This window comes from Plectropomus leopardus, chromosome 7 (assembly GCF_026936395.1).
Source record: "Plectropomus leopardus strain MGB_pleo_1.0 chromosome 7, ASM2693639v1, whole genome shotgun sequence".
NCBI lineage: Eukaryota > Metazoa > Chordata > Actinopteri > Perciformes > Serranidae > Plectropomus > Plectropomus leopardus.
The window spans coordinates 10,689,034-10,714,645 of NC_142182.1; the positions used below are offsets into that span (position 1 = coordinate 10,689,034).

The window sequence follows — 25,612 nt, forward strand, 5'->3', positions numbered from 1 at the left end:
TTGGTCTCGTTTGTACTGCAAACTCTCCCTCACAAGTACCAGATGACCACAAAAGTTTTTTGAACTCCTGTGAGTCTCAGGTGATGAGTCTGATAGATTTTAACATATGAATATGTTATCAATGTTACTCTAATAATAATAACAATAATAATAATAATAATAATAATAATAATAATAATAATAATAATAATAATAATAACCATCTTTTAACATTTTACACAAAGAACAACTATAGATGGAAACAAACTAGATCAGTTTTTGCAGCAGCACTGGCGAGAAAGCACTCTTTCCCTAGATGGAGATTGTTTACAGACTCTAGGCACTAATGGAAAATTAGTGAAGAGTGGAAGAACGTCGTGACTACCAAATGCACACATACTGCACAGTGAACAACACACTCACAAAAAATGTACAGTACTTAGAAACAGGTGTGAGATATTCCTTAGCAGCCTTCTCTGTCACTTTCTCTCTGCCAACACTGTCTGCCTCAGTCTCTATTACACACACTGCATTTTAAATGTACACTTTACTTCTCCGCATCCCCTCGTGTAGGACCACAGCGTCACGACATAGAGGACTATCCTGCATCTTAAAAACCACATCAGACAGGTGCGGCACAATGCTGTCTGCAGTCAGTAAACACACTGTAAACTTACAGTATACATTTTACACAGATTTCAAAACAGGAAATGTTTTTATTTCCCAAGACATATTTATCCTGCTTCTCACTTTAGTTTCTGTTTCCTTAAATTTGCATATCACCAGCTAGTTACTCTCAGGGTGTGCCAAGGAGCAGTGCACCCTAGCTGGTTGCCAAGGAAACTTGCTGAAATTTTCAAATTGGCCAATAGGTCCTGTTGGTTGGGCCTTTTTGAGCATATAAATCTCCTCATACACTATTGAGTATGATGGCTTTCTTCTCACTATATCCACCCATTTGTGTAGCAATGCCACAGTTCATTTGATTGATTCCCTCTTAAAACATATTACTAGTTCAAACTTTCCATTTTCCAAGGTAATCTATTAATAATTTAAAAACTATACCCCCAAAACAAGCATGCTATAAAATACTGGAAAAGGCCGTTGGAGGCCTAAAGATAAACTGGAAGACATCAAATAGTCATTATGAATTTCTGCTATTATCAGCTTTTTCTCACGAATTTGAAACATACTTTTTTTGGCAAAGTATGTTTAAATGAAGTCGTTTTCACAAAAAGATTGTGCTGTAAGGCTGTTTTGAAGTCCCCTCTTTACGTTGCATTGCTTTTTCACACAGAACCAAACTACAGTGGCATCATGCTTCTTCAGTGTGTGATTTTAGATAGCATGCCGGCATCCCTTAATCGAAAGAGGCATGACAGGCGTGACATGTAACACATGTGCCGCGTCGGCCTCTAGTGTGATATAACATACACATAGGCAGCAGTTTCTTAACGATAACAGTTGCTTAACATGGAAATAACAATCATTTATCTTCCCTGTTATTGCTGGCTGATTTCATCCTCGGCTTGGAGGGTAAGGAGCTCCCGGACTTAACTGTCTCTCCAATTTACAGACAGTCTTGGCTGCTGCTCTTCTTTGAGCTAGAGTTACTAATTGCTGCTAGCTGCTTTGTAAATCTCCCTTATCAGGTTGCACATGTAACATGTCATAAAATGTCATACCTGTTCTGTCCATGGTCCAGTCCTGCCCGCTGTCCTTTTAACACAAAAGCTGATACAGTGCTGTTACTACCTCTGCTCCTGGCTTTAAGGTGAGACAACTTGGTCCCTCCAATACTGCGATTGTAGCTTTTATAAAGAATAGCTAGGTGGAATAGTGGCACATCATTCCTGTCTTAAACAGGCAGTTTTATAAGGACTTAAATAGTGATCAATCTGTTTTTGGTCTGTCTGTATTGCTTTTTAGGTCTCGTGTTCGTAAATATTTATGTATTTAATATTTTTCATTAACATGGAAATTAGACTCTTCTACAGAAACATACTCTTGATGGATTATTTATGGGGTTTTTTTCATGATTTTTCTCATCCCTCATCCCTCATTGGACTGCGGAGTTATTTAATTTAAATCTGTCTCCTTCCTAAAACTAAAGGCTGTCATTGTTACAATTCAGGGTCCTGTCACAATGCAGAAAAAGCTCAGATGGTATCACCTGTCCACTGCTGTCATAGCCCAGTTCTCAAGTGTAACCACTAGACTCATGTCTGAACCCTTGCCACAATACTGACACATCATCTGCGAATATCCCGTATGTGCTTTTCATTGAATATAGAAGATGCGCCCTCCAGTTTCAAATCGGAAGTGTGGCGGCATTTAAGCTGCCTTAAGTCAGAAAGTAATAAAGGTGAGAAGATAGCAGAAAAGACAAAAACAGTCTTCAAATACTGCAAGAGGGTGTTGAACTACACAAATAGTACAACTAACATGATGCAGTATGTGATCCAGAATCATAGTGAGGAGTCCCGCCTACTTATGTTCCTTCTTCGTGACAACTACACAGCCAAACCACACTGACAAGCACATTTGCAACCCTGCTTGCCCAAACGAGTACAAGAGCCAAAGAGAGTGCCCAACTTATCACCTACGAGTGGGAAATGACCACTTAAGTTCTTCAAACGTGCCCTTTCTGCTTTCCCCTCTAGCAAAAGAATACCTTTCCACACCAGCCAACTCTTTCCCAAATGAAGTTTTTTAGGTTTTTTTTTTAACAGCAGGGGACATTGTGAATGTCAAGAAATGCATTCATTGCATAGTTTGTGTTTTGAATTTATACCCTACCTCAGAAATAAGAAGGGATTGTTTAATTTGATATAGAAAAGAAGAGAAAATGCAGTTTAGTGTATAATTTTTGTTTGAAATAATTAATAGAATATTTTTAAGTCATAATTTTTCTGTAATCCAAATTTGTATTTTTAAGAAATCATGAGAAAATCGTATCGTGAACCCAGTATTGTGAATTGTTAGTTGAGTGAATCGTAACATGCCTAGCTCTTAATAGTCATTCTCATCTGTAAAATAGTTGAACTCACTTTTTTTTTTTAACAGGGAATGAAGCTATTGGAGTGAATGTTATTTGGGAAGCGTTGCAATCATACATAGTCATAAGAAACTATGATTAGTATATTATAATATACCATTTACCAAAAACACTTATTTTTCTTTACCTTGTGTCTCTGTTTTGTTACTCACTGCTAAGCCAAAGAAAAGTCAGACATCTTTTTGTCAGACCAACACTAAATAATTCATTCAGTCAGTCATGTGAAATATATTGTATGTACTCTTTTAAATCCAAGAAGCATACAAAGAAAATGGTGAAAACCATAAAGTATAACTTGGTGAACTTCAGATACGTTAGAAGCTATCTCTCACTGGATGCAGCCAAGATATTTAAACTATTATCCTTTCAAACCTTTCAGCATTACATGCTAGGGGCAGGCTGGTAAGACCCCTTGAATCCTTACAGATACAAAGCTTAAAAACTTTGGACAAAAAGCCAATGCATTCACATAACTGTAAAATACTGGAGAAATAAATGCATGGTTTTTGAAATGCCAATTGTTTTGGCCCCTCCTTCATTATGTGACTTATGTACTCATGTACTTACGTATACTCCTTTACCAAGTTTTATTGGATCGTCAAGATTATCCTCTGTTAGAGACTGTAACAATCCATTTCGTCGCTCTGATTTTTGGGCAATCAGCTTTTTCTGTAAAAGCTACAAATCAGTGGAAAAGTCTGCCTGATGATGTGAGGAGCAGCAGCTCTGTCAGTACTTTCAAAACCACCTTGAAAAGACACTTACAAGCTGCTCAGCTCTGTACTCACTGACCTTGAAATCTGGACTTTTTAACTTGTTTATAATTTGACAAGCAGTCACCTGAAAAGTCCATGTGTAGATTTTTATTGTGTGTTTTGTGTGTCATGCGCTTTTATGTGTAGTTGTATATGGCATCGTCTTTTTCATGTTTTCTTTGTATCACTCTTAATCATGTGCTATTGTTTGTATTGTTTAACTGGTGGGGTTTTTTGTTTTTTAAGTAGACTGCATATGTTAGATAGCTCTAAACTACAATCTGGTAAGGGGCATCAATTGGTAACATTTATGTTTTAAACTATACATGGTCCATATTCAATAAAAAAAAAAAAGCAAAGGTCAAACTCCTCACATTTTAAGGTCTTTTGGTAATAACGTAAGATGGATTTTTTTTTAAAAAAACAATAAAACAAAGAGTTAAGATTTCATAATTTCATGGGACTGAAAGACAGTAAGGAATACAAAAAAATTAGATAAAAACTTGCCACTTCTAAAAAAACTTTATGTACAGAATAGATTGTTAACACTGATGACTGCCAGGTCTGGATTTCAAGGATTTCAAATGACTACTGATGCGCATCAAAAAGGTTGTTTTACATAACATATATGATGCCAAAAATGTGTTGCTGTAAATTAAAGAGTTAAGTTAAACATAGCGTATAATATTTCTAAATAAAACATTTGCATCGTCAATATGTACAACTGAATACAACATCCGTTTGTGATATTGTATAAATACATGCAACATTACAGTTGCCAGCTTATAGGGCACGTCTCATTAAAACTACTACATACCAACACAACAGTCCTATAATAAATCATACATTTATATTTAGTTCACCTCATTTAAATCCAAGAGGCTATACACATATTAGAAACACCGCTCAGTATCATATAACGGCACCACGAACTACAGGCTTCAAAATGATCATAAAGCTGAATTAACGCCTCAAAATGGATAATGGATGGTCTTTTCACATTATTTTTAGCTACATGTACTTAATAACCTGCCAACTGACTATATAGCTGAGGATATGTTTTTACCTATCATTTTACCAGTTTAGTGACCAATATGAATTAATATCACAAACTCACATTTGTTAAGTTACAGTGAAATGTAGATTCATGCGGCACAAAGTCATGACACATACACGTGTATTGCACACAGATCTAATTGCTCAGCAGTAGCTCACAACGTCCACAATAACCACTTGAATACTCCATCTTACATAATTACTGGACAAATAGACACACAGTTCCGCACGCAGATGTGTACAAAAATAAAATACCCTATATAGCAATAAACTGAGAGCAAACAGTATGATATAAGATATGATTGACTTCAAGAGTAACTCCAGTTATGAGATGGTGTTGTAGGGAAAATGCTACAGACACTACCATATAGATTCGGGTAGCTTCTGTAGCATTTTCCTCATGTATATCTAAATATTAGAGAAGAAGCATATGACATGTCTAGCAGATACCCCCATGCATTAACGTGTGCACAGAGTGACACACAAACATATGCACAGCTTGATTAAAAATATTTAACATTTGTCTGAAGTGAAGGGCAGGTTCTCTCTTCTGCCTTGCTCAGACACTGCATGTTTTTATACATGGCTAAACAGGCATAGAAACACACAGCACACACAACAAATATCGATTTAAGTCCTCTTCTCCATTACTGTTGACAGGCGAGACTGAATATGCCAACATGATCTATAGTTAACGTCAGTCACCAAGTTTATGAACACTCCAAGGACAGACACACGAAACATGTAGACTCACACATCCATTCACACACAGATTTGCAGAGAATTAAGTGTTTACTTTTAGTCCTAGTAAGAGTCTATTAAACTATTTAGAAATGTTTAAAGCCAAAGAAAGTCATTTAGATATCTTGGAGTACACTAATTATTTGAAATATTTAATAATAACGATGGGATACTATTACAGTTAAAATTATTTGTATTAAATAACAATAAAATCCATCTTTGTTTTCCCTAAAAGCCCAAGTATGGCTGATCAAGCTTTTCCATAACGCGTGACTAATTACAACCTCTGAGTGCACAATGTGCATCCATGTGACCAAATCAAGTTTTAAGATGGAGGAGCAGGCAGCTCCAGTGGGAATGAAAACATTATGTATGTCATCTCTGGGAAATTGTAGCACTGTGCTAAAACAATGTGCCGGCCCTCCCTCAGAGCGGAGTATCTTCCTCCAGAGTCTGAATATGAACATGTTTAAGATTCCAAATGTGGATCACCGTAATTTGAAACCAAATGATGACTAACAGATGTAATTAGGTTCTTTGGAAAGCTTGCTGTAGGGTTGCAGGTTCAACCAAAAGCAATTAAGTTGGAATTATTTTTATATTTGACTCAGTAAATGGCCACAATAAGACAGCAAGGATGAAAAACAAAGACATTCTACCTTTTGTAGCTACCTCTGAGCTACTGCTAAGAGAGACTAATTTCACTATGATTACAACAGTAGAGACTGATCTCCCCTGCTGTTAAGGGAAATGTAGCGGAGCACTATATTAGTGCAGCTTATTGGAAGTGTGTAAATTGCCAGGGGGTCCTATTTTCCCATTGGCAGCAAGGTAGAGAGTATAGTATGAGAGTACTGTATAAACTGCAAGGATCATGCTTAAAGGCTCTATCAGATTGCTGGCCACTGTACATACAATTTCAGTTCAACTGTATAGTCAGATTAAGTCTCATAAAATATTACTAAATGAGATGATTTCATCTCTTGGTGAAGGCCACACCAGCCATCCAATGCCTAAAAAAAGAAATCACATATTAAAATCTAGTGTCCTCTCCTTTCTAGTTACAGAGATAATATTACAATGGTGAGAGTTGTTCCCCCTGCACAAACACAATGAATATCCGCCCAGCCCCTTAACAAAAGCTTGGTATGTTGGGCTAATATTAATGTCTCCATCTATTCCCAGGCGTCTCTCAGACTAGACTGTGAGAAAAAGAAATGGAGGAAAACAAAGACGGAAAAACAACTAAGAAGAAGTGAAAAGGGAGAGGAAATATAATAGAGTTAACCCCGAAGGAGAGTGGATCAATAAACCAATCACAGATTTAAATGAGACTTGGCTATCCCCTTGTGAACATTAATTGTTTTATGATTTAATTTATTAGTATCCAAATGTGCTTTCCACAAAACAACATTTGTTGTCTTGTTACATCCCAAATACAAAGTTTTCTATAGCAGTGGTAGTTTGCCATGGCTGATTTCAACACACATTCCTGCATTGTCCACTTTGCTGTCAGATATACCAGATAATTACACTACTCGTGTTTCCAGCCTTTCTCCCTCTCTGCATTTGCTCTCTGTGTTTAGGACCTGATGGACAGATGGAGGGGAAGAGGAATAAATGGCAAGTGAGATGAGAATACAGGGAGGGGTGTTAGATTGGGTCAAATCTCTCTCCAGCTCTCTCCCTTCGTGGCTGTTGTGGGCAAATGGAGGCAGGAATATGCTCGCCACGTCCAGAGCCCCCGCTGCCAATGTGAATGAAACTAAAAATAGCAACATGGGGACATGGGAGGCTTTCCAGAGAGATGCCCACCAATCACTGATACAACACTGCATATGTCAATCTGCGTGTGCGTGTGTGTGTGTGTGTGTGTATTTGGATGAACTGTCAAACCACTGTTGCGTGTAAGACTCATGTCTGAGGCAGAGAGAAGGACATGAAGTGTGGATGACAGACAGTGAAAAGGGATGCAAAGGCATTCCAATCTCCAGAAAAAAAAGTTGGCATTGCACGTTTCTGCAAACCACGAACATGTAACATTTTAAGTTATTATTTAACGGACATTTTGAAACATTATGTTCCAACAGCGCTTTTCCTAACTATATGGTTAGGAAAAGATCATGTTTTGGCTTAAAATACACAATTTTGGTGGCAAAATCACTGCCAGAAATGCAACCAATGGTTAAGTTGTTTCTTGGTCTTAAAAAGTGGTTTGCAGCTTGACAGCTGTCTTGCCTTGGTGTCAAACCATCCTTTTCACAACACCAGATCATATACATGTTGTTAAAGCTACATCACATTGAATTGATATGATAAATATGGAATGCAACATATCTTGCAGAAACATACAAAGTCAAGGTTTTACTCTGGTGACTAGGCTGACATAAGAGGGAGAGGCAACAGACGAGGGAAAGGGATATAATTGTATGATACATTAAGAGCATCAATATACGTAGCAGCAAACAACTATCTGACAATATAGTGAATTAATTGCGCCTTGAGCAGACAATGAAGACACACTACCTCTCCGTGTAATGTAATCCAAGTTTTCTTTTTTTTTGTCATGCTAGCTGGTCCAGCAAAATGTGCATAATAGTGCATGTGAGTCCGTGTGTGTGTATCCTACTGCCCAGCTTATCACCACAGCTCTACACTGACCTTATGTGGCCTTTAGAGTATCATCCACCCTCCATTCCTCCAGGTTAACATTGTTAGCTGTAAGCACTGTTGCCATTGTAAGCACTGTTCACACAGTTAGTACCATAGCTACTAGCGGGCTCAGCCACCTCCATGTTGGGAAATTGTGTGCAGACAATCTCGGCTCAGAAACAGATATATATATATATATATATATATACCAAACACAGGGCTGGGTGATTTATCTACTACATCGATTACAGAAACAAGTCTATTTGCAAAACAAGAATCGGCACATTGCCATATAGTAGGCTGTACCCATGAATTCCATTTGAGAGTGAGCTGCAGTCTGAGGCTACGGCTAAAATGACTCCTCACAGGAGTACAGCTGCTATGCATGAAGCGAAAGTATCCCGGAGCACACTCCAGACGGCAGCAGGACAGCACCATCCTTTTTACTTTTTATCCTCACTCAAACATGATATATTGGGATTATCAACACATGGACCTTGTTTCTGTTAGTAGTAGTCACTTAAACTTTCTGCACCACTGCTTATGTTACACTATGCATCATCTAACATTATTATTCAGCCGTTTTATATTCTCCCTTTACTTAAACAGCCATGCACGAGTGAGCAAACAGCTTTAACTAACTTTATGGATTGCTGGTACATTGTGTGGCTGCTGTCACAATCTGGAAACAGTCTTATTTTCCTTAGACCACATTGATGCAAAAGTACATTTACCAGTGATTATCTTTGATGCATCGTACTCCAGTGATAAAAAAAAAAGAAAGATGTCTGAATAAAGCACCTAAATAGTGTAGTATCAAGTGTTAAAAATAATCTTTAGAATAATCAGTAAATAAGTTGTTAGATTAGTCAACTAATCAAAGAAATAATCATTAGATTAATTGATAGGTGCAGCCCTACAACTCACAAGGCCCATAGCAAATGTCAGAGAACCTGTATGTATAATTTAAGAAGTTATTCTAATAAAGGTTCATAGACAACAGAGAAAAAAATAAGTCTGCTGGAATGCTACTATGATTTAAAGCCCAGCGACAGGGGATAGATAGACCCTTATCTCCTTTCTCATCAAACTCAACAGTAATGACTACGCATTCTAAATGCTGAAGATAAAGCTGTTATCACAACTGGAAAATGATGATAAGGAGATGTCACAATCACCACTTCCAATACACCCCATGCCAACCATGTGGTATTCAGCCACAAGATCATGAAGGCATGATTTAGCCAGCATCTGCCTTGGAAAACGAAAGGTGTAGCGTTTAAGAACCGATCCTGGCAACTAAAGCGATAAAAGAGAATGTCCATCACTGAGACCCTGGAGACTGCTCAACAAATGGTTCACAATGCTGGCCACCTGACAAAGGGAACCACACCGCAGAATCATGGGCCAAAACAATAAATCCTCTGATCACAACAAAACAATCTACAGTGCAACACCAGCTGCAGTGCAGTACTGTAACAGGAGCAGACCCACCAAGAGCTGAAGCTAAAGACTATTGATAGAGCATATGGGAGACAATCATCACATACCAACAATGCTCAATGGATAACAGATCTGACAGGAGAGCTCTAAATTCTCCCAGAGCAGGAATCAGTCATCATCACAGCAGCAGACATCCAACAACTACTACATCAAGAATGAGAGTTTTTTTTTCTCCTAGTAATATCTGCTATCTTAAAGCTTATTTTAAAAGCTACACAATAAAAGACAAGAGAGAGGTTTGATAATAGATCCCTCCTTGGACCACCAAGTACAGTTCAGATCAATGGTATCCAAGTGTCATTGGTATTTCTTTCTGTCATGTTATAGGCTCTTATCTGAAGACTGCATGGTTCCATAGAGGGCTGCTGATATGGCAGTTCATACCATTATAAGGATTTGTCAACTGCTAGAGATATGGCTATGCTGTTTCTACTGAGACATCTCTTCTTTTAACATCTCTGATTGTAACATATATCCATCCATCCTCATCCGTTTATCCGAGGCCGGGTCGCGGGGGCAGCAGGCCAAGCAAAGCACTCCAGAAATACCTCTCCTCAGCCGCACTTTGCCCAGCTCCTCCTGGGGAACCCCGATACGTTCTAAGGGCAGACAAGATATATAATCCCTCCAGTGTGTTCTGGGTCTGCCCCAGGGCCTCCAGCAAGTTGGACGTACCCAGAACACCTTAAACGGGAGGCGCCCAGGAGGCATCCTGATCATTTGCCTGAACCACCTCAACTGCCCCCTTTCAACGCGAAGGAACAGCGGCTTTACTCCACTCTCCTCCCACATGTTTATCTTACGGTTATTTTATCTCGAAAGAGCTGTGCAGTTGAATTTCCAGAAAATGTATTACCAATATGGCTTACATACACACTTTTATATACTGTGTTAGATTTTTATCATTATCATTATAGAAGCATCTGAAACCCAAAATGTTTGGGTTTTTTGCTTTAAAGCATTTACAACAACAATTCCATACAAAATAAATTGGGTCAAAATACTGAAGTACCAAACACAAAGTTAGGAGAAATAGCTATTGTTTCAGCCACTGAACTTTTGTTGTGCATGTGCATACTAACCAATCAATCTATTGACCAAACAGGGTCAGCTCTACCAGCAGGCTGCATAAACCAGATACCAACAGAGGGCTCCCACTGTGACCAAGGCGAAACAACACTTTCACCTTACCTGGAACAACAACAATAACATAAGAATATCTCTTAGACTGACAGTGTGGGCAGGTGTGAGTTAAATAAAGAAAGGATAATTGGGACTAAAAGGATCAAGCTACCAGAAGGCTACATAGCAGGTATTGGCAACAAAACAGCAATAAGAACTTAAGATTCTACAAGCGATCCCATTACCTTTAGAGGTAAATAAGACAAGTATTCAACTGCCAATTCAGCGGTAAGAACAAGGTCCAAGGCCTAACGCAAGCAGCTCCTGTCCACAGATATTCACACTGTTTGTTGGTCAAGAGACGACCTGGAAGCTGATTATATGAGGACTAAAGCCCCGCTCAGACCAAAGATCTGCGACGCGACAAGTTGAAACATGCAACCACTTGCAATGCACCAGTCTGAAACATGCTGCAAACCTGCCTGTTTACACCAAAGCCACCAGACAAGACTGTGTATCGTCCCTATAGCAACAACAGTGTTTCTGTTCTGATTTTCACCTTTTTAGGCTTATCTTTTAGCTGAATTTGTAGCTGCTTAAAATAAGAGTGAGGATAGTGATATTGATGTACCTGCCACAGTTTCATCTCTAGTAGGCCATTGATGAAACAGCAAAAACAAACAAAATGGCAAGAGCCTCAAGAGCCTGAATAATATTCACAATAAATATGCCATAGAATTTAGAAGCAAACCGCCCTGCGACACAGACACATCGTAATGACAGGGACGAAGGACTGTTGTCACAGAATGAAGCAGTAAGCGAACATGTCACCTGCGGTCATCTTGACTTGGCAAGCGGACTTTGTTATGATCCGATTGGCTGTTGAGACAGTTTATATGCCTTATGTTTTAAAACCAGCTGCTGATAATTTGACAAGATAAGTTGCAGGTGACACATCAGCTGGCTTGAGTTGAAGTGAGACTAGCCAGTTCACACTGCTGCAACTTTTCTCTTCAATGTTCTAAAACACTTTAGTCTCAACACAAATCTTTGGTCTGAACTGGGCGTAAGAAGCAAAAAAGCAGGGGATGATGATCTTTAACCAACTAATTATTCAACACGAGTACTTTTCTACACCACATCAAAAAGAGAAGTCATTCAAACCTATGCCTTGTCTAGTTTAAGTACTTCTACAATGTGCTGTGTCCAAATTTGCAAGCCTCTTCTTGGTGAAAGAGCATACAAAACTTTAGGCTTTAGGCTATTTTTTTGCAGTGAAATAAGTACTAAAGTAAGTAAAATTTCAATTTAAGTTTACTTTTTCCTGCTTGCAGGCTCTGTCACACTCCCACTATCTGCAAGATTAGTTGATAGCAAAAGGTCATCTGAACATCAATGACATTAAAAGCTTCTAATCCTGCTCCTTGTAAAGGAAGCATGTCATAACACACAGAGAATTTTATCCAGATTCCGGCATTCATAGACTGAATGCCAGGTTGAGAGAGAAGAGCTTAGTAAGGCCTCAAGGCCAGTGTCCTGAATGAAACATGAAGCATCCACAAGTACGACAGTAAAATGGCTCCTGAAAATAAACCGCTCAGAGAATATCTCAAAACAGCAGCAGACAGGGAGAATGTTTGCAATGAGGGTAGAGGGGGTGCTTTGGAAAGCCAATCCCCTGAATGGGAACAGGGGCAAACAGAAGACAGGAAAATATGCACATAGTAAGGTGGACTCTCCAAGCCATCCATTTTGGTTTCTCTCGACAAGAGACCCTATAAAGGGTTCAAGGGATAATAGAGCTGAGATCTAGGACTTTCACAACCAGGTAACTAAATGCTTCTCGAAGCTGTTAACACACTGCCCATGACCCTCAAAGTTGTAGGTCTACAATAGAGTACCAGTACTCAGACTTGAGGACACTGAATGGGAAAAAGGGGGTATTTTACCATTTCCATTATAAGTCCTTTTTCATTTTGTAGAATAGGCATCATCACATTGTTATTCTTCTGACAGCAAATTACCTTCTGTGAGTGGATATAAAGAGAGAATGCACTAAAAGAGGCAACAAGAGAAGCAAATGGAGAATAAGGATAAATGCAGGTAGAGAGTGGGGCAGACTATTTATGTTGGTGTCTCCCTCTACTCTGTTGAGAGATGAATGACACCCATTAGCTGTATTGGAAAGCTGTCTCTTTTTGCACCAATCATAGAAAAAGAGTTTTGGTGGAATTGGATATGATGACTGACAAATGATACCCATGACCGAAAAAAAGCACAATCTTTGCAAATAATCTGCCCAACAGTCTGACTGAACAAATGGTGGTATTGACTGCTAATGCAACTTTACTGTCTCCTACTGCCAAGAGACAGTACTTAGTTAAAGTTGCACCAAGGACCAAGCAACTCTTTTATGTTATAATGGACTTGGCTTAGTCTAAATCATAAGCTAAATCACCAAAATCCATTCGATTTCCCCATAATTCATAACAGACACATCAATTTAGGAAGCCTTCTTAAAGTGGAAGTGACCAAACTTACAGAACTTTTTGCAGACAAACTCCCATACACTATCTAACTTGCAAAAGAAATGAATTTATTGCCATGTCTTAGTAACTAGACCTTCACCAAAATATTCATGATTTGTTTCTACAGCACGTTTTAAAACACACAGTCAAAATGTACTTCACATTTAGATAAAATGTACACATATAAATTCAAGTACACGCACACACAAACACACAAACATACGTAAATACAAACATACATATACAGGGATGATTTTATAAAAAGGCCAACCTATAGACAGAGTTTTTACGAGCCACACAAAGCAAGGCACAGATTCAGCACCTCTAAAAACAAAGGGAAGGCTGTTCCAGAGTTTTGCAGCAACGACTGCGAAAGCTCAGTCACCTCTGGATTTTTAAAATAAGAATAAGAGAATAGATAGGAGGCCTTGATCTCATGACTGAAGTGGCAGACCAGTAGGGCTCAACATCTCTGCTGTATATGCTGAGGCCAGGCCATGCAAGGACTTGTAAGTGATGAGTAAAAATTTAAAGTAAATTCTGTAAGAATTTGGGTGATTCAGGACTGGCCATTAGTTTTGGTTAACAGCCTGGCTACTGCATTTGTACCATTTAGAGACGAGCTATGGAAGACTTTGTAATACAAGTAAAGAGTGAGTTGCAATAGTCTAAATGGGAAAATTTTAAAGAATGCACCATAAGTACCAGGTTTTCTGTTGATAGTATTGGTTTGATTTTTGTCGCAATGCATTTCTTTTGCAAGTTAGACAATGAGCAGGAGTTTGTCTGCAAATTGTGTCTTGCTCGTCCCTCTCCTACGCACCTGTTTTGAAATAGATGTGCAAAATATTTTTTTGTTCCAAAACTTACAAACCAAAGGTCAAAACTTTCTCTGAGCCAAAGCCTGCTTTCTTAACACTTAGCAGCACTTGACATTTCCACTGTTTATTCCACCTCACCCCCTCACCAAACACTAAGAAGAACACATTTCGCACTAACTGGATTTCATCTTTAAGATCTCCTTTAAATGAATATCTCACATTCCCACTGAAGATATCATGCACATCAGTTTACATACAAGAATGCAACAACAGACTAATTAGCTTGCAAAACTATTACCAATTTGACATAACAGGCCAGGTATTGAGCAAAAGAAGTGTAAGGATTAGGTCATTTGGATCTTGATGTCTCTCCCATATGATGCCTTACTCCTCTCTTCTCTCAGGCTGAAAAATTAAAGTGTCGTCTGGTGTGTTCTTCACATGGTGCTTCATTCTCCTGATCCAGGCTTGAAACACAGCAGGAGGTGTGTAATCCAACTTCAGGCGGACTATTCTAGTGTAATCTCTTGCTCACTCAGAGTACACACCAGTCACTTTTGACTGCTCCATAAAAGATTCAAACTGTCAGAATCTGGCCATCTGTCATCTGCCTCTATGTTTGCCTGTCAGACTTTTAGGCTCTCTCTCTGTTTGTCTTTTCATCTATCATTATGTGGCGATGCATGTGCACTTGCCTGTTGGTTGGTCTGTATATTGAACTTAATGTGACTCCTTGAAAGTGAAACTAATGATGTGTTGAGCATCTTAACATTACATAAGCACATTAAGGGAAGTCCCTTGGCAATGGGATTAGGACTTTAGGCCATGTGTGCATGTTTGTGCACGAGTGTGCATGCAGCATGTTTAGATGTGCTTGTGCATGTGTGCATACAGTACATTATTAGGTTTGTCTATATAATATGTAAGCGCAGGCTTAAGTTTATATATATGTGTGTGTGTGTGTGTGTGTGTGTGTGTGTGTGTGTGGTGTGTGTGTGTGTCTTTGTGTGTGTTTGTGTGTGCGAGTGTTCGAAGCATTTTTTGTCCACAGACGGTGATTCTGCAGCACCTCTTGGGAATTCTGTGCTTTCTTTTCAACTGCTCTCCTTTTATTTCCTGTCTTTTTTCCGAGCATGCAGTGCTGGGGCCTCACTAAAATACAATGGATCATTTCGGCCAAGAATCCAACAACAATGAGGTAATCTACAATAACAAACACAAAAACAGCCTCTCGCCTTTGCCATCAATGTCTGGAGGAAGAATAAAAAGGGCACTCCAACTAAGCCACCTACAGAAAGCCAACTGAGATCCTGAGCACAAGTGTGCTGGCTGTAAAGGTTTAATCTGCATTTTGCAATACCATTAGGAGAGGATGTCTCCAGTGGATACGTGAGAGCAAAAGAGGAGGAGTGAGCAGAGAAGTGTTGACACAGAGGCACATTAGTAATAAAAGGCTTAATGCTGTGTTGTCACATAGAAAATGTCACATGGTATCTCTCTAATAGTGCGATCTCATGTGTGCCACTGACAGGGACAGAGAGAGAATGGGTATAGGTAGCTCATACATGGGCTTAGAGATGCGCTGAATTGATAGCACTTCATTTCATTCTACAGCCAATGAAGGGTAAAACGATTCATCTTCTCTGCATTTATGTGAAGTTCAAGGCAATCACTTTCTGTTCAAGATCATTTTAACCAGTGACTTATAAAGGACATTTTAATGGGAATATTGTCCTCATTTAACAGTAAAGCATGAAGTACTTCAAAACATCTAAAATAAGCATCACTAGAACAAATCCTTGAGAATGGCTGTTGTTGTAGTGCTCAAATAATCTCTAAAACACGACAGGTTAGCTACTGCTGAATACATATGAACCACAATAGCAGAGTTAGAAAAAATGAAGGAAATAACTCATTTAGGATCTGGACATCTGCCTTATTCCATACCACTGCTCTGCAGCAAACACATACAGACACAAACACGATTCAGTGTGGTTATCGAGGTTTTTGTGAAGAGAGAAAAGGTGAAAAATGTATGTTGAAAATGTGAAAATAAAGGGAAGAAAGAATCAATGCCTCTGCGTTTTTCCGTGGCTGCAACACTGCACAGACACAGGCTACATCTTGAGTAAAACTCCTGCGTAAAGATCTCAATAGGAAGAATTTAGGAATAGATCTCCTCTTCTGTCTGTGCACAAAGCAACAACAACAACAGAGTCAGGGAGACAGAGGTTGAGGTGAAGTTTCATAGATCAGGTACAACTATCTTGATTCTACTTCGTGTCTTCCTGGGGATTTACAATGCCTCTTATATCCCTCTTGATCCCTGATGCCTTCTCTCTTGCTCTCCTTCTCTCCTCCCTCCCTCTCCGGCTCTCACCCTAAGTGGCCAGTTGTCAAAGTCAGCTGAAGCCCAGTTAATGAAGAGGTAGATTTATTAGCGAGACATCAGTGAATAGGCGGGGAGGAGTGGAACCCCCAGAAGCCAGCAAGCAAATACAGCCACTAAGTGTCGATACCAAAAAAAAGAAAGAGGGAAAGGTGAGAAAACATAGATGGGATAAAGAAAGAATGGTAAAGAAAGATTAAAAAGAGAGAACATGTCTGAAAGAAGCCAAGCAAATTCCAAAAAGAGAGGTAGAAAGCACCCAGTCAGAGAGGAAGGGGGAGAGGCAGCTTCCCTCTCTTTTATCCTCTCTCCAGCAGTGGCTACAGAACGAGCTCTTACCGTCTGTTGTAGGTCTGGGATTCCAATGCGGATGACCACGGTGTTGCCTGTCGGCTCCTCCATGGGTGCTCTTGCACTGTGGCTCCGCTCTGCACCGGGACGGAAAGCCGGAACACCGACAGGAATGGGAACGCCGCTGTCCTCTTCCCGGGAGCTGCCGCTGTCAGTGCTGGCCCCCTGGCTGCCGTTTGCTGTGTGTGTGTAAGGGTGTGTGAGTGTGTGTGAGTGTGTGTGTGTGTGCTGTTGCTGCTGCTGCTGGTCCTGCCGTGGAGGGCTGGGTGGCTCATGTTTGCCGGCTGCCGGACGCAGAGGCATGCTCCGTGTTAGGGGCTCGGTCTATGTCTCTCTCTCTCTCTCCAGACACACACACACAAGCACACACACACACACACGCACACACAAACCGATGACTCTCTCTCACACTACACGCACACACCGTTTGCAGCGTGCATCACTCGCCTGGGAGAGAAAAAGAGGGAGGGAGAGAAAGGCAGGGAAGGAGGGTGGTAGAGAGGGAATGGGCAAAGAGGAGGGGGTATTAGGAGATTACAGAGAGATGAAGGGTAAAAACACAGAGAGAAGATAAGTACCAGGGGAACTTGGAAATAAAACTAGGAGATGCACAGATAAAGCTACAGTGAAGGAATTACATTGATAAAATGGTGTAAAATTATTTAACTCTAATCTGTGATTTGCACAAAAGATAATCCTAATGCAATTAGTAAAAATGAGGCACATTTAGTCTTTAAATAGAACAAAATAGATCAAACAAAAACAGCGGTGCTGCTCAACATCTGCATAAATAATTTGGACCTTTAGTATTAACTGTAAGTGTGTTGAACAGTGTATAACAGCAGCACTATTACTTCATTAATGTGGCTGCTGCTGATACGAAAAAGAGTTTAGCTTTAGTTTGATATTACACAGTTTTAACATGCTAAATTCATATATAGCAACTTTAATTCTAGAGCACTAAAAAAGATAAAATGCTGCACACGTTGCAGAGTGTGACACTGTTTCTTTCACACACTGTTGCTCCGCTGTAGCGTACTGACACTGTGGTGACGTCAGCACAGTACGGGGGGATTGTTTGTCCAGATCAATGTTGGGCAGGATTTAGCCTTCATGCTTCACTTTATCTATCTGTGGGGGGTGTTGCAGGTCAAATGGTTCCCAGGTAGACACACTGACACATTGACAGGGCAAGCTGCCAGAAAAGAGGTTGAGTTTTTTTTGTGGGAGTTCTTCTCATTGAGGGTCATTTTCATAATGAGTGCTGTTTTCATTTACGAGACTGGGACTGTCATTAAGAGCGAAACAAATAATGTCGATCTGACCTTCATTTCAATCTGTGCATTCTAAAACAGGCATCCCAAAGCGATTTCATAGTTGTTGTCTGTCATGTTTTGTGAAGAAAAGTGTGTTGTTTTTACACTGATCAACCAACACGGCAAAATAAGTATTTCATGCTAGACATGGTCTTTTCATAAAGCCTGGCTGTCTATGCAGTAGAAAGACGTTAATACTTTAGAAATTGGTGCAACATGTCCAAAGGAAACAGAGAAAAATGGCTGTGGCATTTGCTTTTGTTCAAGAGGTAGAAAACCTATATCTATAAGAATGCACCGCGCCACACGAAACCAATAAGTGCTTTTACTGGTGGCTGATGTAATGTGAGTTTGGCTGTTTCTCCACAGGAAACAAAATGGCAGCTGGCTGGTAACCAACAATCTCGAAACACAGTGAAACTGCAAACTTATATTTGTTTCTCAAAACATATTCGGCGAGAAATATGTAATCCAATAACAGAATCTTACATGAAATACAATGGCACCAACTTCCTGTTCACAAATTCTCAAATTGCAGTGCATTTTATTATCTTTCTGAAGACATTTTAGGTGAGACATTGGCAATTCAGTAACAGATTCTTGGTTTATATTTGATTAGCACTGCCTAGTTTGTTGATCAGAGTTTGTTCTGTGTTTGAGAGAGGCTAGTCTCTCTTCATCCAGATCTATACTCATTAGGCGGGTTTCCATTAAGCGATATTTCCCCTTTAAAGTATTGGCCGATTCAATGCCTGCTATCATATTCAATTGAACTCAAGATAACGGTGGAAATGCTACTCAGAGGAGATTGGTACATGACCTGGTGTGTAAGACAAATACTTTAAGGCTTGAGTATTGCCAGTTTCAAAGCCCACCATTTGAATAAAGAAATTTGTGCAAGAAAAAAAAATGTGCCATGAAAAATTTGTGGCACATCTGTAAATTATTAATTGTGATCTTAAGTCAGTGCTATGCTCCATTGTGTTCTCAGTGCCATCATTGTTCAAGCTGACACGACAGCCCCAAGACAGCATTTTCTTATTGGGATGAATTTAAAACAAGCACTCGAGGGGGAATACAAGTGATGAAAGCTCCGAAGCTGCTGTTACACAAGATAATGTCGGCACTTGAGCTGACGCACACATGCAGATATGCATGCATACAAATATGCACACATACACACACAAGAGATAAATGCAGGCTGCAGGAATATTTACACACATGAATAAGACGTCAACATTCTTCAACTCTGTGTTCTCTGCACGGCTGATTTATGGAGACAAAGTCCTCACTGGTTACACAATTTTCATACATATTTGTATTTTGTAAAATTAAATTGTTAAATTAATGGAGAGAGCAAGTTTCAAGGCCATCATTCATGGTGTCTACGGGTATCAGACACTTAAAAATGCTTCATTTTACAACCTTGTCAAAATAGTTTTAATCAAATTCAAGACAGTTTTTTGGACAATTCATTTTTTTCTTATGCAAAGCATTGTAGGGAATTATAAAGATAAGTGTGGTCCTCTGCAGAGGTAGATTTTTTGTACGGTTAAGGTTTTTCAAGTGAGTCACCCCTAATTTCCACCAGATCCATGTGTGGTCTGGCTCCGATCCGTCACGGTAGACAGAGCAAATAGATTACACTCTAGTCTTTGTGTTAACTTCTAACGGCTCCACTGCGTTGGGGATCGACTCCGTCCCAGCTCCAGCAGTCCGGACGCTTGCGGATCAGTTACGCAAGGCTCCTATTTTTGCCAGATGCCGGAGCACTTCGCATCAATTCAGCTGAATTAAGCACAGAGCAGACAGGAAATCAGACAGCGACACAACAGTGAAACATCCGGTTAATTTTCAGAATAAAATACTGCGTGTTTGATCGCATTTCACCTAACTACATCAACAAAGCGTCACAATGAGTGGATCCAGGCTTAGAGTCAGGTCAGAGGTTTTCAGAGGTCACTACCGACACCATGGACGAGGAGAAGCTAATTATGGAGGTGGAAAACCACAAAATTATTTATGACACCACACATCCCCTTTATGCGCAGCACTGCGCAACCGGTGGGAGTTGACGGATGAGGGCGCACAGAGCAAAACCACAGCAAATCTGTACCGCAACACACATGCAAGCGGTAGAAATCCCAGGTCAGGTTTATCAACATTTTGCCAACAGGTAAGTGCAAGTTCAAAGTTAAAAGACAGTATACATTTCAGTGTTAGGTTTAAAGATTTGTAACTTCAGAAATTTGGACTTTCACCCAGAAGTGCTCGACTGATTTTGAAAAAAATACAGTGAAAGCAAGATAAAGAAAACTAGATAAAATGTTAGTGGCAATTAAGACCTGCCATATTCAAATCATAGACTATTTACTGTCATTTAAAGCCTAGTATGTATTTAAGACATTAAATGGCATTTTTAGGACCTGCAGACACCCTGCCATCATCACACAAACTCTACCAATCATCAGACATCTCTTTGGTATTGCAAAAGGTAGCCAAGAGACAACATGTAAGCTGCTGATATAAAGACCGAGACACACAAATGAAAGAACATCTATTCCAGCTACATGCTATCATTAAGAAACACATGGTTGAAGAGAAAGACGAGTGAGACAGAGAGAGCGGGAGGGGGTAGAGTTACTGCCAGTGGTTCCTTCCTAGTTTCAGTATGTCTTCGATTTCCCGTGATGATAGTTTTAGCCAACCTATCGCCTTGTTATATCAGAAAAGTCTCAGATTCCTGCAGAGACCTTCTCAGAGAAAATAGTTTAAAAGCAAATCCTTTGGAAAGACTTAACACAAGGGTCCCAGAGTAGATACTAATGTGCTGATTTGGAGGCACATGTTTGCTTTCAGCTGAGGTAATCACAAACTATTCATGGAGATATTTGGCTTACAAAATAAAAATAATTTGCATGGTTAAAAGAAAGTGTGCACTTATATTCGATGCAAAGTTCTATATTTACTTCTCATTATTGTAATCACCCAGCAGACGGTGAGCTGAGTGTATTTCCCTGCACTACAGAGGCTTGTATGTGAGTGCTCCGCCACTGCTGGACACTCTACAGTATGTAATCCCATTAGCATTGGAGAAAGAGCATGGCAGGTAGCCCTAATACATTAGAGGATTTAGCAGATCACTCTGCCTGAATGCGACTTCAGCCTGCCAGGTCTTTAGGGCAAGGAAAATTGATAACTGTTACCCAGAGCTTGTAGTGCGGCTCAATATTCACATTTTATGAAGCAATTCTGAGCTTGTACAGTACTGGCCAAATGGGTCTCCTTGTACTATGAAACTGGCACTACAGATTATGGCATTTTATGAAAAATGACAACACATTTTGTTACCAGTTTCAACTAATATATTAAAAATATCCCTAATTGTGATTTGTTTGTTATTATCAGCAGTCAGAATGCAACTTTTTTTTCAAAAATGATTTCTGAAAACATGGACTGCATGGCAAATAACAACAGATCAGACAATTAGAAGGAAGGAATGTGGCAAAGGGAACTAAGATGGCTTGCCAATAGCAATAATGATTCCCCTAGATAGCAGGGAGGGCCAAGGCGGGATTTCATCCTACTTGCATCATACAAGGATAAACTGTGTGGGCAACAGCACTTGAAAAGATCTACATACAGGGAACAAGTTATCTGGTTAGACAAACGGGAAGAGAAAAAAAAAACTGAGAATTTGGGTTTACATACACTATACTTTGTTGCTTAACTTGATTAACTCTCTTTCTACCTTAAGGATATACTTATGGAGGATTTCCCTTCAAAAAAACTATTTCTAGACATTACGCCAGAAAACACTGTATCCGGTATAATTGTCTATTATTGGTTTGTATATTATGAAATGCTCCTTGTATAATATATGTTTTGTTCTGTGGACCTATTAGAAAGGGCTACGTGACCATCTTTGTATTTTTTTTTGTATTGTTATCGTCAGTGTCTTATAAGTCGGCTGGGCAAAATAAGTGCATCACACTTAAATAAACTAATCAATCAATCAATCAATCTAGACTTAGAAGAAGACTTATAAAGAACTTATCTATGTCAATCATCACTTGTGCACACAAGAAGTTTGTGGCGGTGTATTTTTCTGCAAAGACCCTACCCTCTGCCTGTATTTTCTAATTTTCTCATTATTATCCCATGTTTGGGATGTTTATGGGTGTGTACCCCCCACAGCGCTCAGGTGAGGGCAGGGCTTCATAAAAAGATAGCGACCAGGTGCCAGACCGTGAGCAGCAGGCATCAAAGAGACACCCAAAAAAATGCAAATACAGCGTGGCGAAATGCCAAATGAGAGTGAATCTGATGAGTGTGTTTAAGTGCACCTTTAACTTGAGGAGTAGGTGGTGTGTGTATGAGTGTGTAATTCTACAATTAGATCTGAAACATTTAGGTAAAAACAAAATACGTAGACAGAAGAACATCTTAAGACTTAAGATTTAAGATTTGCATTTGTACAAAACAAAACAACAGAAATACAACATCAACAAAAAAACACAAAGTTGTACAGGTGAGATTATGAAAGCCTAAGGGGCTTATATGAAATCTCACCTCAATAAGAATAATAGATAAAAATGTCATGTAATCAAGAAAATTGCAAACAAGCAAGTGGCGTGACAGTTGCTGTCTGACAGACTATTCATATACAAAACGTTTTGAGAATCAATTGTTTCAGTCATATATCAAGCAAAAATACTCAACATTCACTGGTTTTAGCTCCCCATATATTTAGGAATTTATTGCTTTTCTCTGTTTGATTATCACAGAAAATTTTATTATTTAAGGTTTTAGACCATTGGTCACAGAAAACAAGCAATTTGCAACATCACATTAGGCTCTTGTAAATTAGCATGACTCATTTTCCACCATTTCATTTGATTAATGTGATTCAAGAAGATCAATTAATAGATGTATCAATAATTAAAATAACTGCACATTTCAGCTTACAAAGCTATGTTTCGCACCGTGTGCCAATTAAGTAATCTTTACAGACTTTCGCCAGATATGTCTAATTTCGTGCTATACCACTGAAAACGGCGTACATTGAATAAATGATCAGTACTTGGCACTGGGTCAATTGCTTAATGAAATTGTTGGACCTTGAATCCAGCGAAATGACATTGGCATATCTAGTGCTGGATAATAATTTAATATCATCATTTGTCATATTCCCCTATAATTGTAAAGTGAGAAATTTCACCTGCACCCCTCATAATGTGTATAGTACAGTGTGATGACATCTTACACCTCTTTGGAGACTAGCAACAGAGCTTACAAACATTTGGGAGGAAATAGTACCTATAGGTTAAAACTGCAGTCCAGATTCTCTGCCTAACTCCCATTGCTTGGGAACATTAAGCGCGTGGACTAGAATTATAAGGAGGCCAGCTCCCATGCCTTAGCTAACAGTTACTGCCTCTTCTCTCTTCAGCTCAGATCTCTTTCACCCCATCCCCTCTCACCCCATCTCCTGCGCTCCAGCCCAGTGAAAACAAAGTGAATAATTCATGACAATACAGATCAGCGTGTGCATGGATCCAGTGCAATGTATGCATGTATCTGAAACATCCGCTAGGCTTTAAAAGTCCTTGCCATAGAGCTGTACATGAGGGCATTCACAAATACAACTGAAATCCACAGCCAGCCATCACGCAGCCCTACCTGCTTCCCTTTTCCACACTGGAAAAAACTAGGAGGCTGGGGCAGAGGGAGGAAGAAAGATAAAGGTAAGCAGCTGGCTGAGGTAGCATGAAGCAGAGAGGGTCAGGGAGGATGTGGCTGAGACAGTCAGTGGGCCAAGAAAAAAGTAGAGAAAGCGAGCGTGGAAGAAAAAGGGAGGGTGGCAGAGTGACGACAGAAAAGGAAGGTGGGAGAGAAGGAGGGAGAGCATTACATACAGTCAGCTTTGACAAACCATCCACATAGCCCGTGGCCTGGAGTAAATGTGATAACTGTTCACAGACCCCATCAGAGTCTGCTTCACGCTCCTCTACACCTGGTAAAGCAAATGTCATGGCCACTCACAAACTGAAGTCACCCGAGGCCACATTTATTCACACACATACACATTTTATCTCTCTGTCCCCTTAAAACATTTCCATTCATTCCATCTTCCATTCCCTTGCTACTTCCCTCTCTTTCGCAGTGAATCTGAATGATGGTAATTCATTGGTAAGGCCGGGGAGCATCAAACAAAAAAAGGAGAATGTGGTTTTAGGGATCTGCTATTGTGTTGTGCAGTACCTGTGCGTTAGAAGGGATATTTCAGGCTGCCGGGCGTAATTGGATGATTAGTCTTTCAGTAGAGCTGACCTCATGAGACATCCATTTTTCACTTTCAATAAAGGTAAATATGACAGAGCAATTTAAATGCCCACTCCGTCCTAGACTTAAGTTAGCATGAGAAACAAGATATTAATGGCTGACAATAGGATATCAACATTCATAAAATGTTATTGTTATTTGTATTGATTTTTAGCTAGGGCTGTAAAACGATACATTTTTTAAAATTGCAATTAATTGCAGAATTTTGCAAGTACTTGCAGAACTGCATGTTTTAAATTCAATTATTTTGCTTTGCCAAACAGTTATGAAGTCCATATCGGGAAGGTGAAGCAACTCTTCTTAGATTGTCTTGATCAGGAATCAAATGACAGCAAAATACTTCATGGGACTAGCATAAAGTACATGTCCTATAAGGGGGACATGTAAAGGGGAGACTCGTGGATACCCATAGAACCCATTTTCATTCAGATATCTTGAGGTCAGAGGTCAGGGGACCCCTGTGAAATGACCATGCTGTTTTTACATCACCAAATGTATACTAAATTTAGAGCATTATTTCATACTTTGCTTACTGGGCCACCAATGGGTCCATTGGGGGAAGACACGGCAGTGTGGAATGTGGAGGAGGGTTCCTTTCTACAATAACTGAATCCTCTCCAAGGACAAAAGATAGGACTGTTTAGAGTAAACCTGAATTGACTTGGTTGACCCTCTAGGAACTGGAGGGATTAGAAGCAAGGCTGTCAAAAAGAAAGTGGCCGTTTTCTGAGCTCTTATATAACGGCAGATGTGTAGTGTTAACTAGATGGCTCAATGCCTCTGGTATCATCTGGCTCGGCTATCAACAGTCTTCGGCCAGATACTTTAGCCCTCCTCTTCCAGTCAAGCAGGCAGGTTGAAATTGACTGACAAGGACAAGGGCAAGGCAGCTTCATGTTACACAGGACTAATATCTCCCTGGGAAGACTAGGATGAGCACTACGCAAAACATCAAAAAGATATCTCTGTTCCTTAACCCTTTGAACTTTGCATTGG

At 39.7% G+C, this 25,612-nt stretch overlaps 1 protein-coding gene across 2 annotated transcripts in view; it reads right to left on the reverse strand.

Moving 5' to 3' along the window:
* The window catches only part of shank3a (SH3 and multiple ankyrin repeat domains 3a), a 250,840-nt gene that overhangs the window by 173,303 nt on the left and 51,925 nt on the right, over positions 1-25,612 (reverse strand). For both annotated transcript variants that reach the window (XM_088079899.1, XM_088079900.1), the window contains one exon: positions 16,944-17,402. In XM_088079899.1, the coding sequence (XP_087936025.1) occupies positions 16,944-17,258 (315 nt within the window). In that variant the 5' untranslated portion in view covers positions 17,259-17,402. The remainder of the gene's footprint in view (positions 1-16,943; positions 17,403-25,612) is intronic.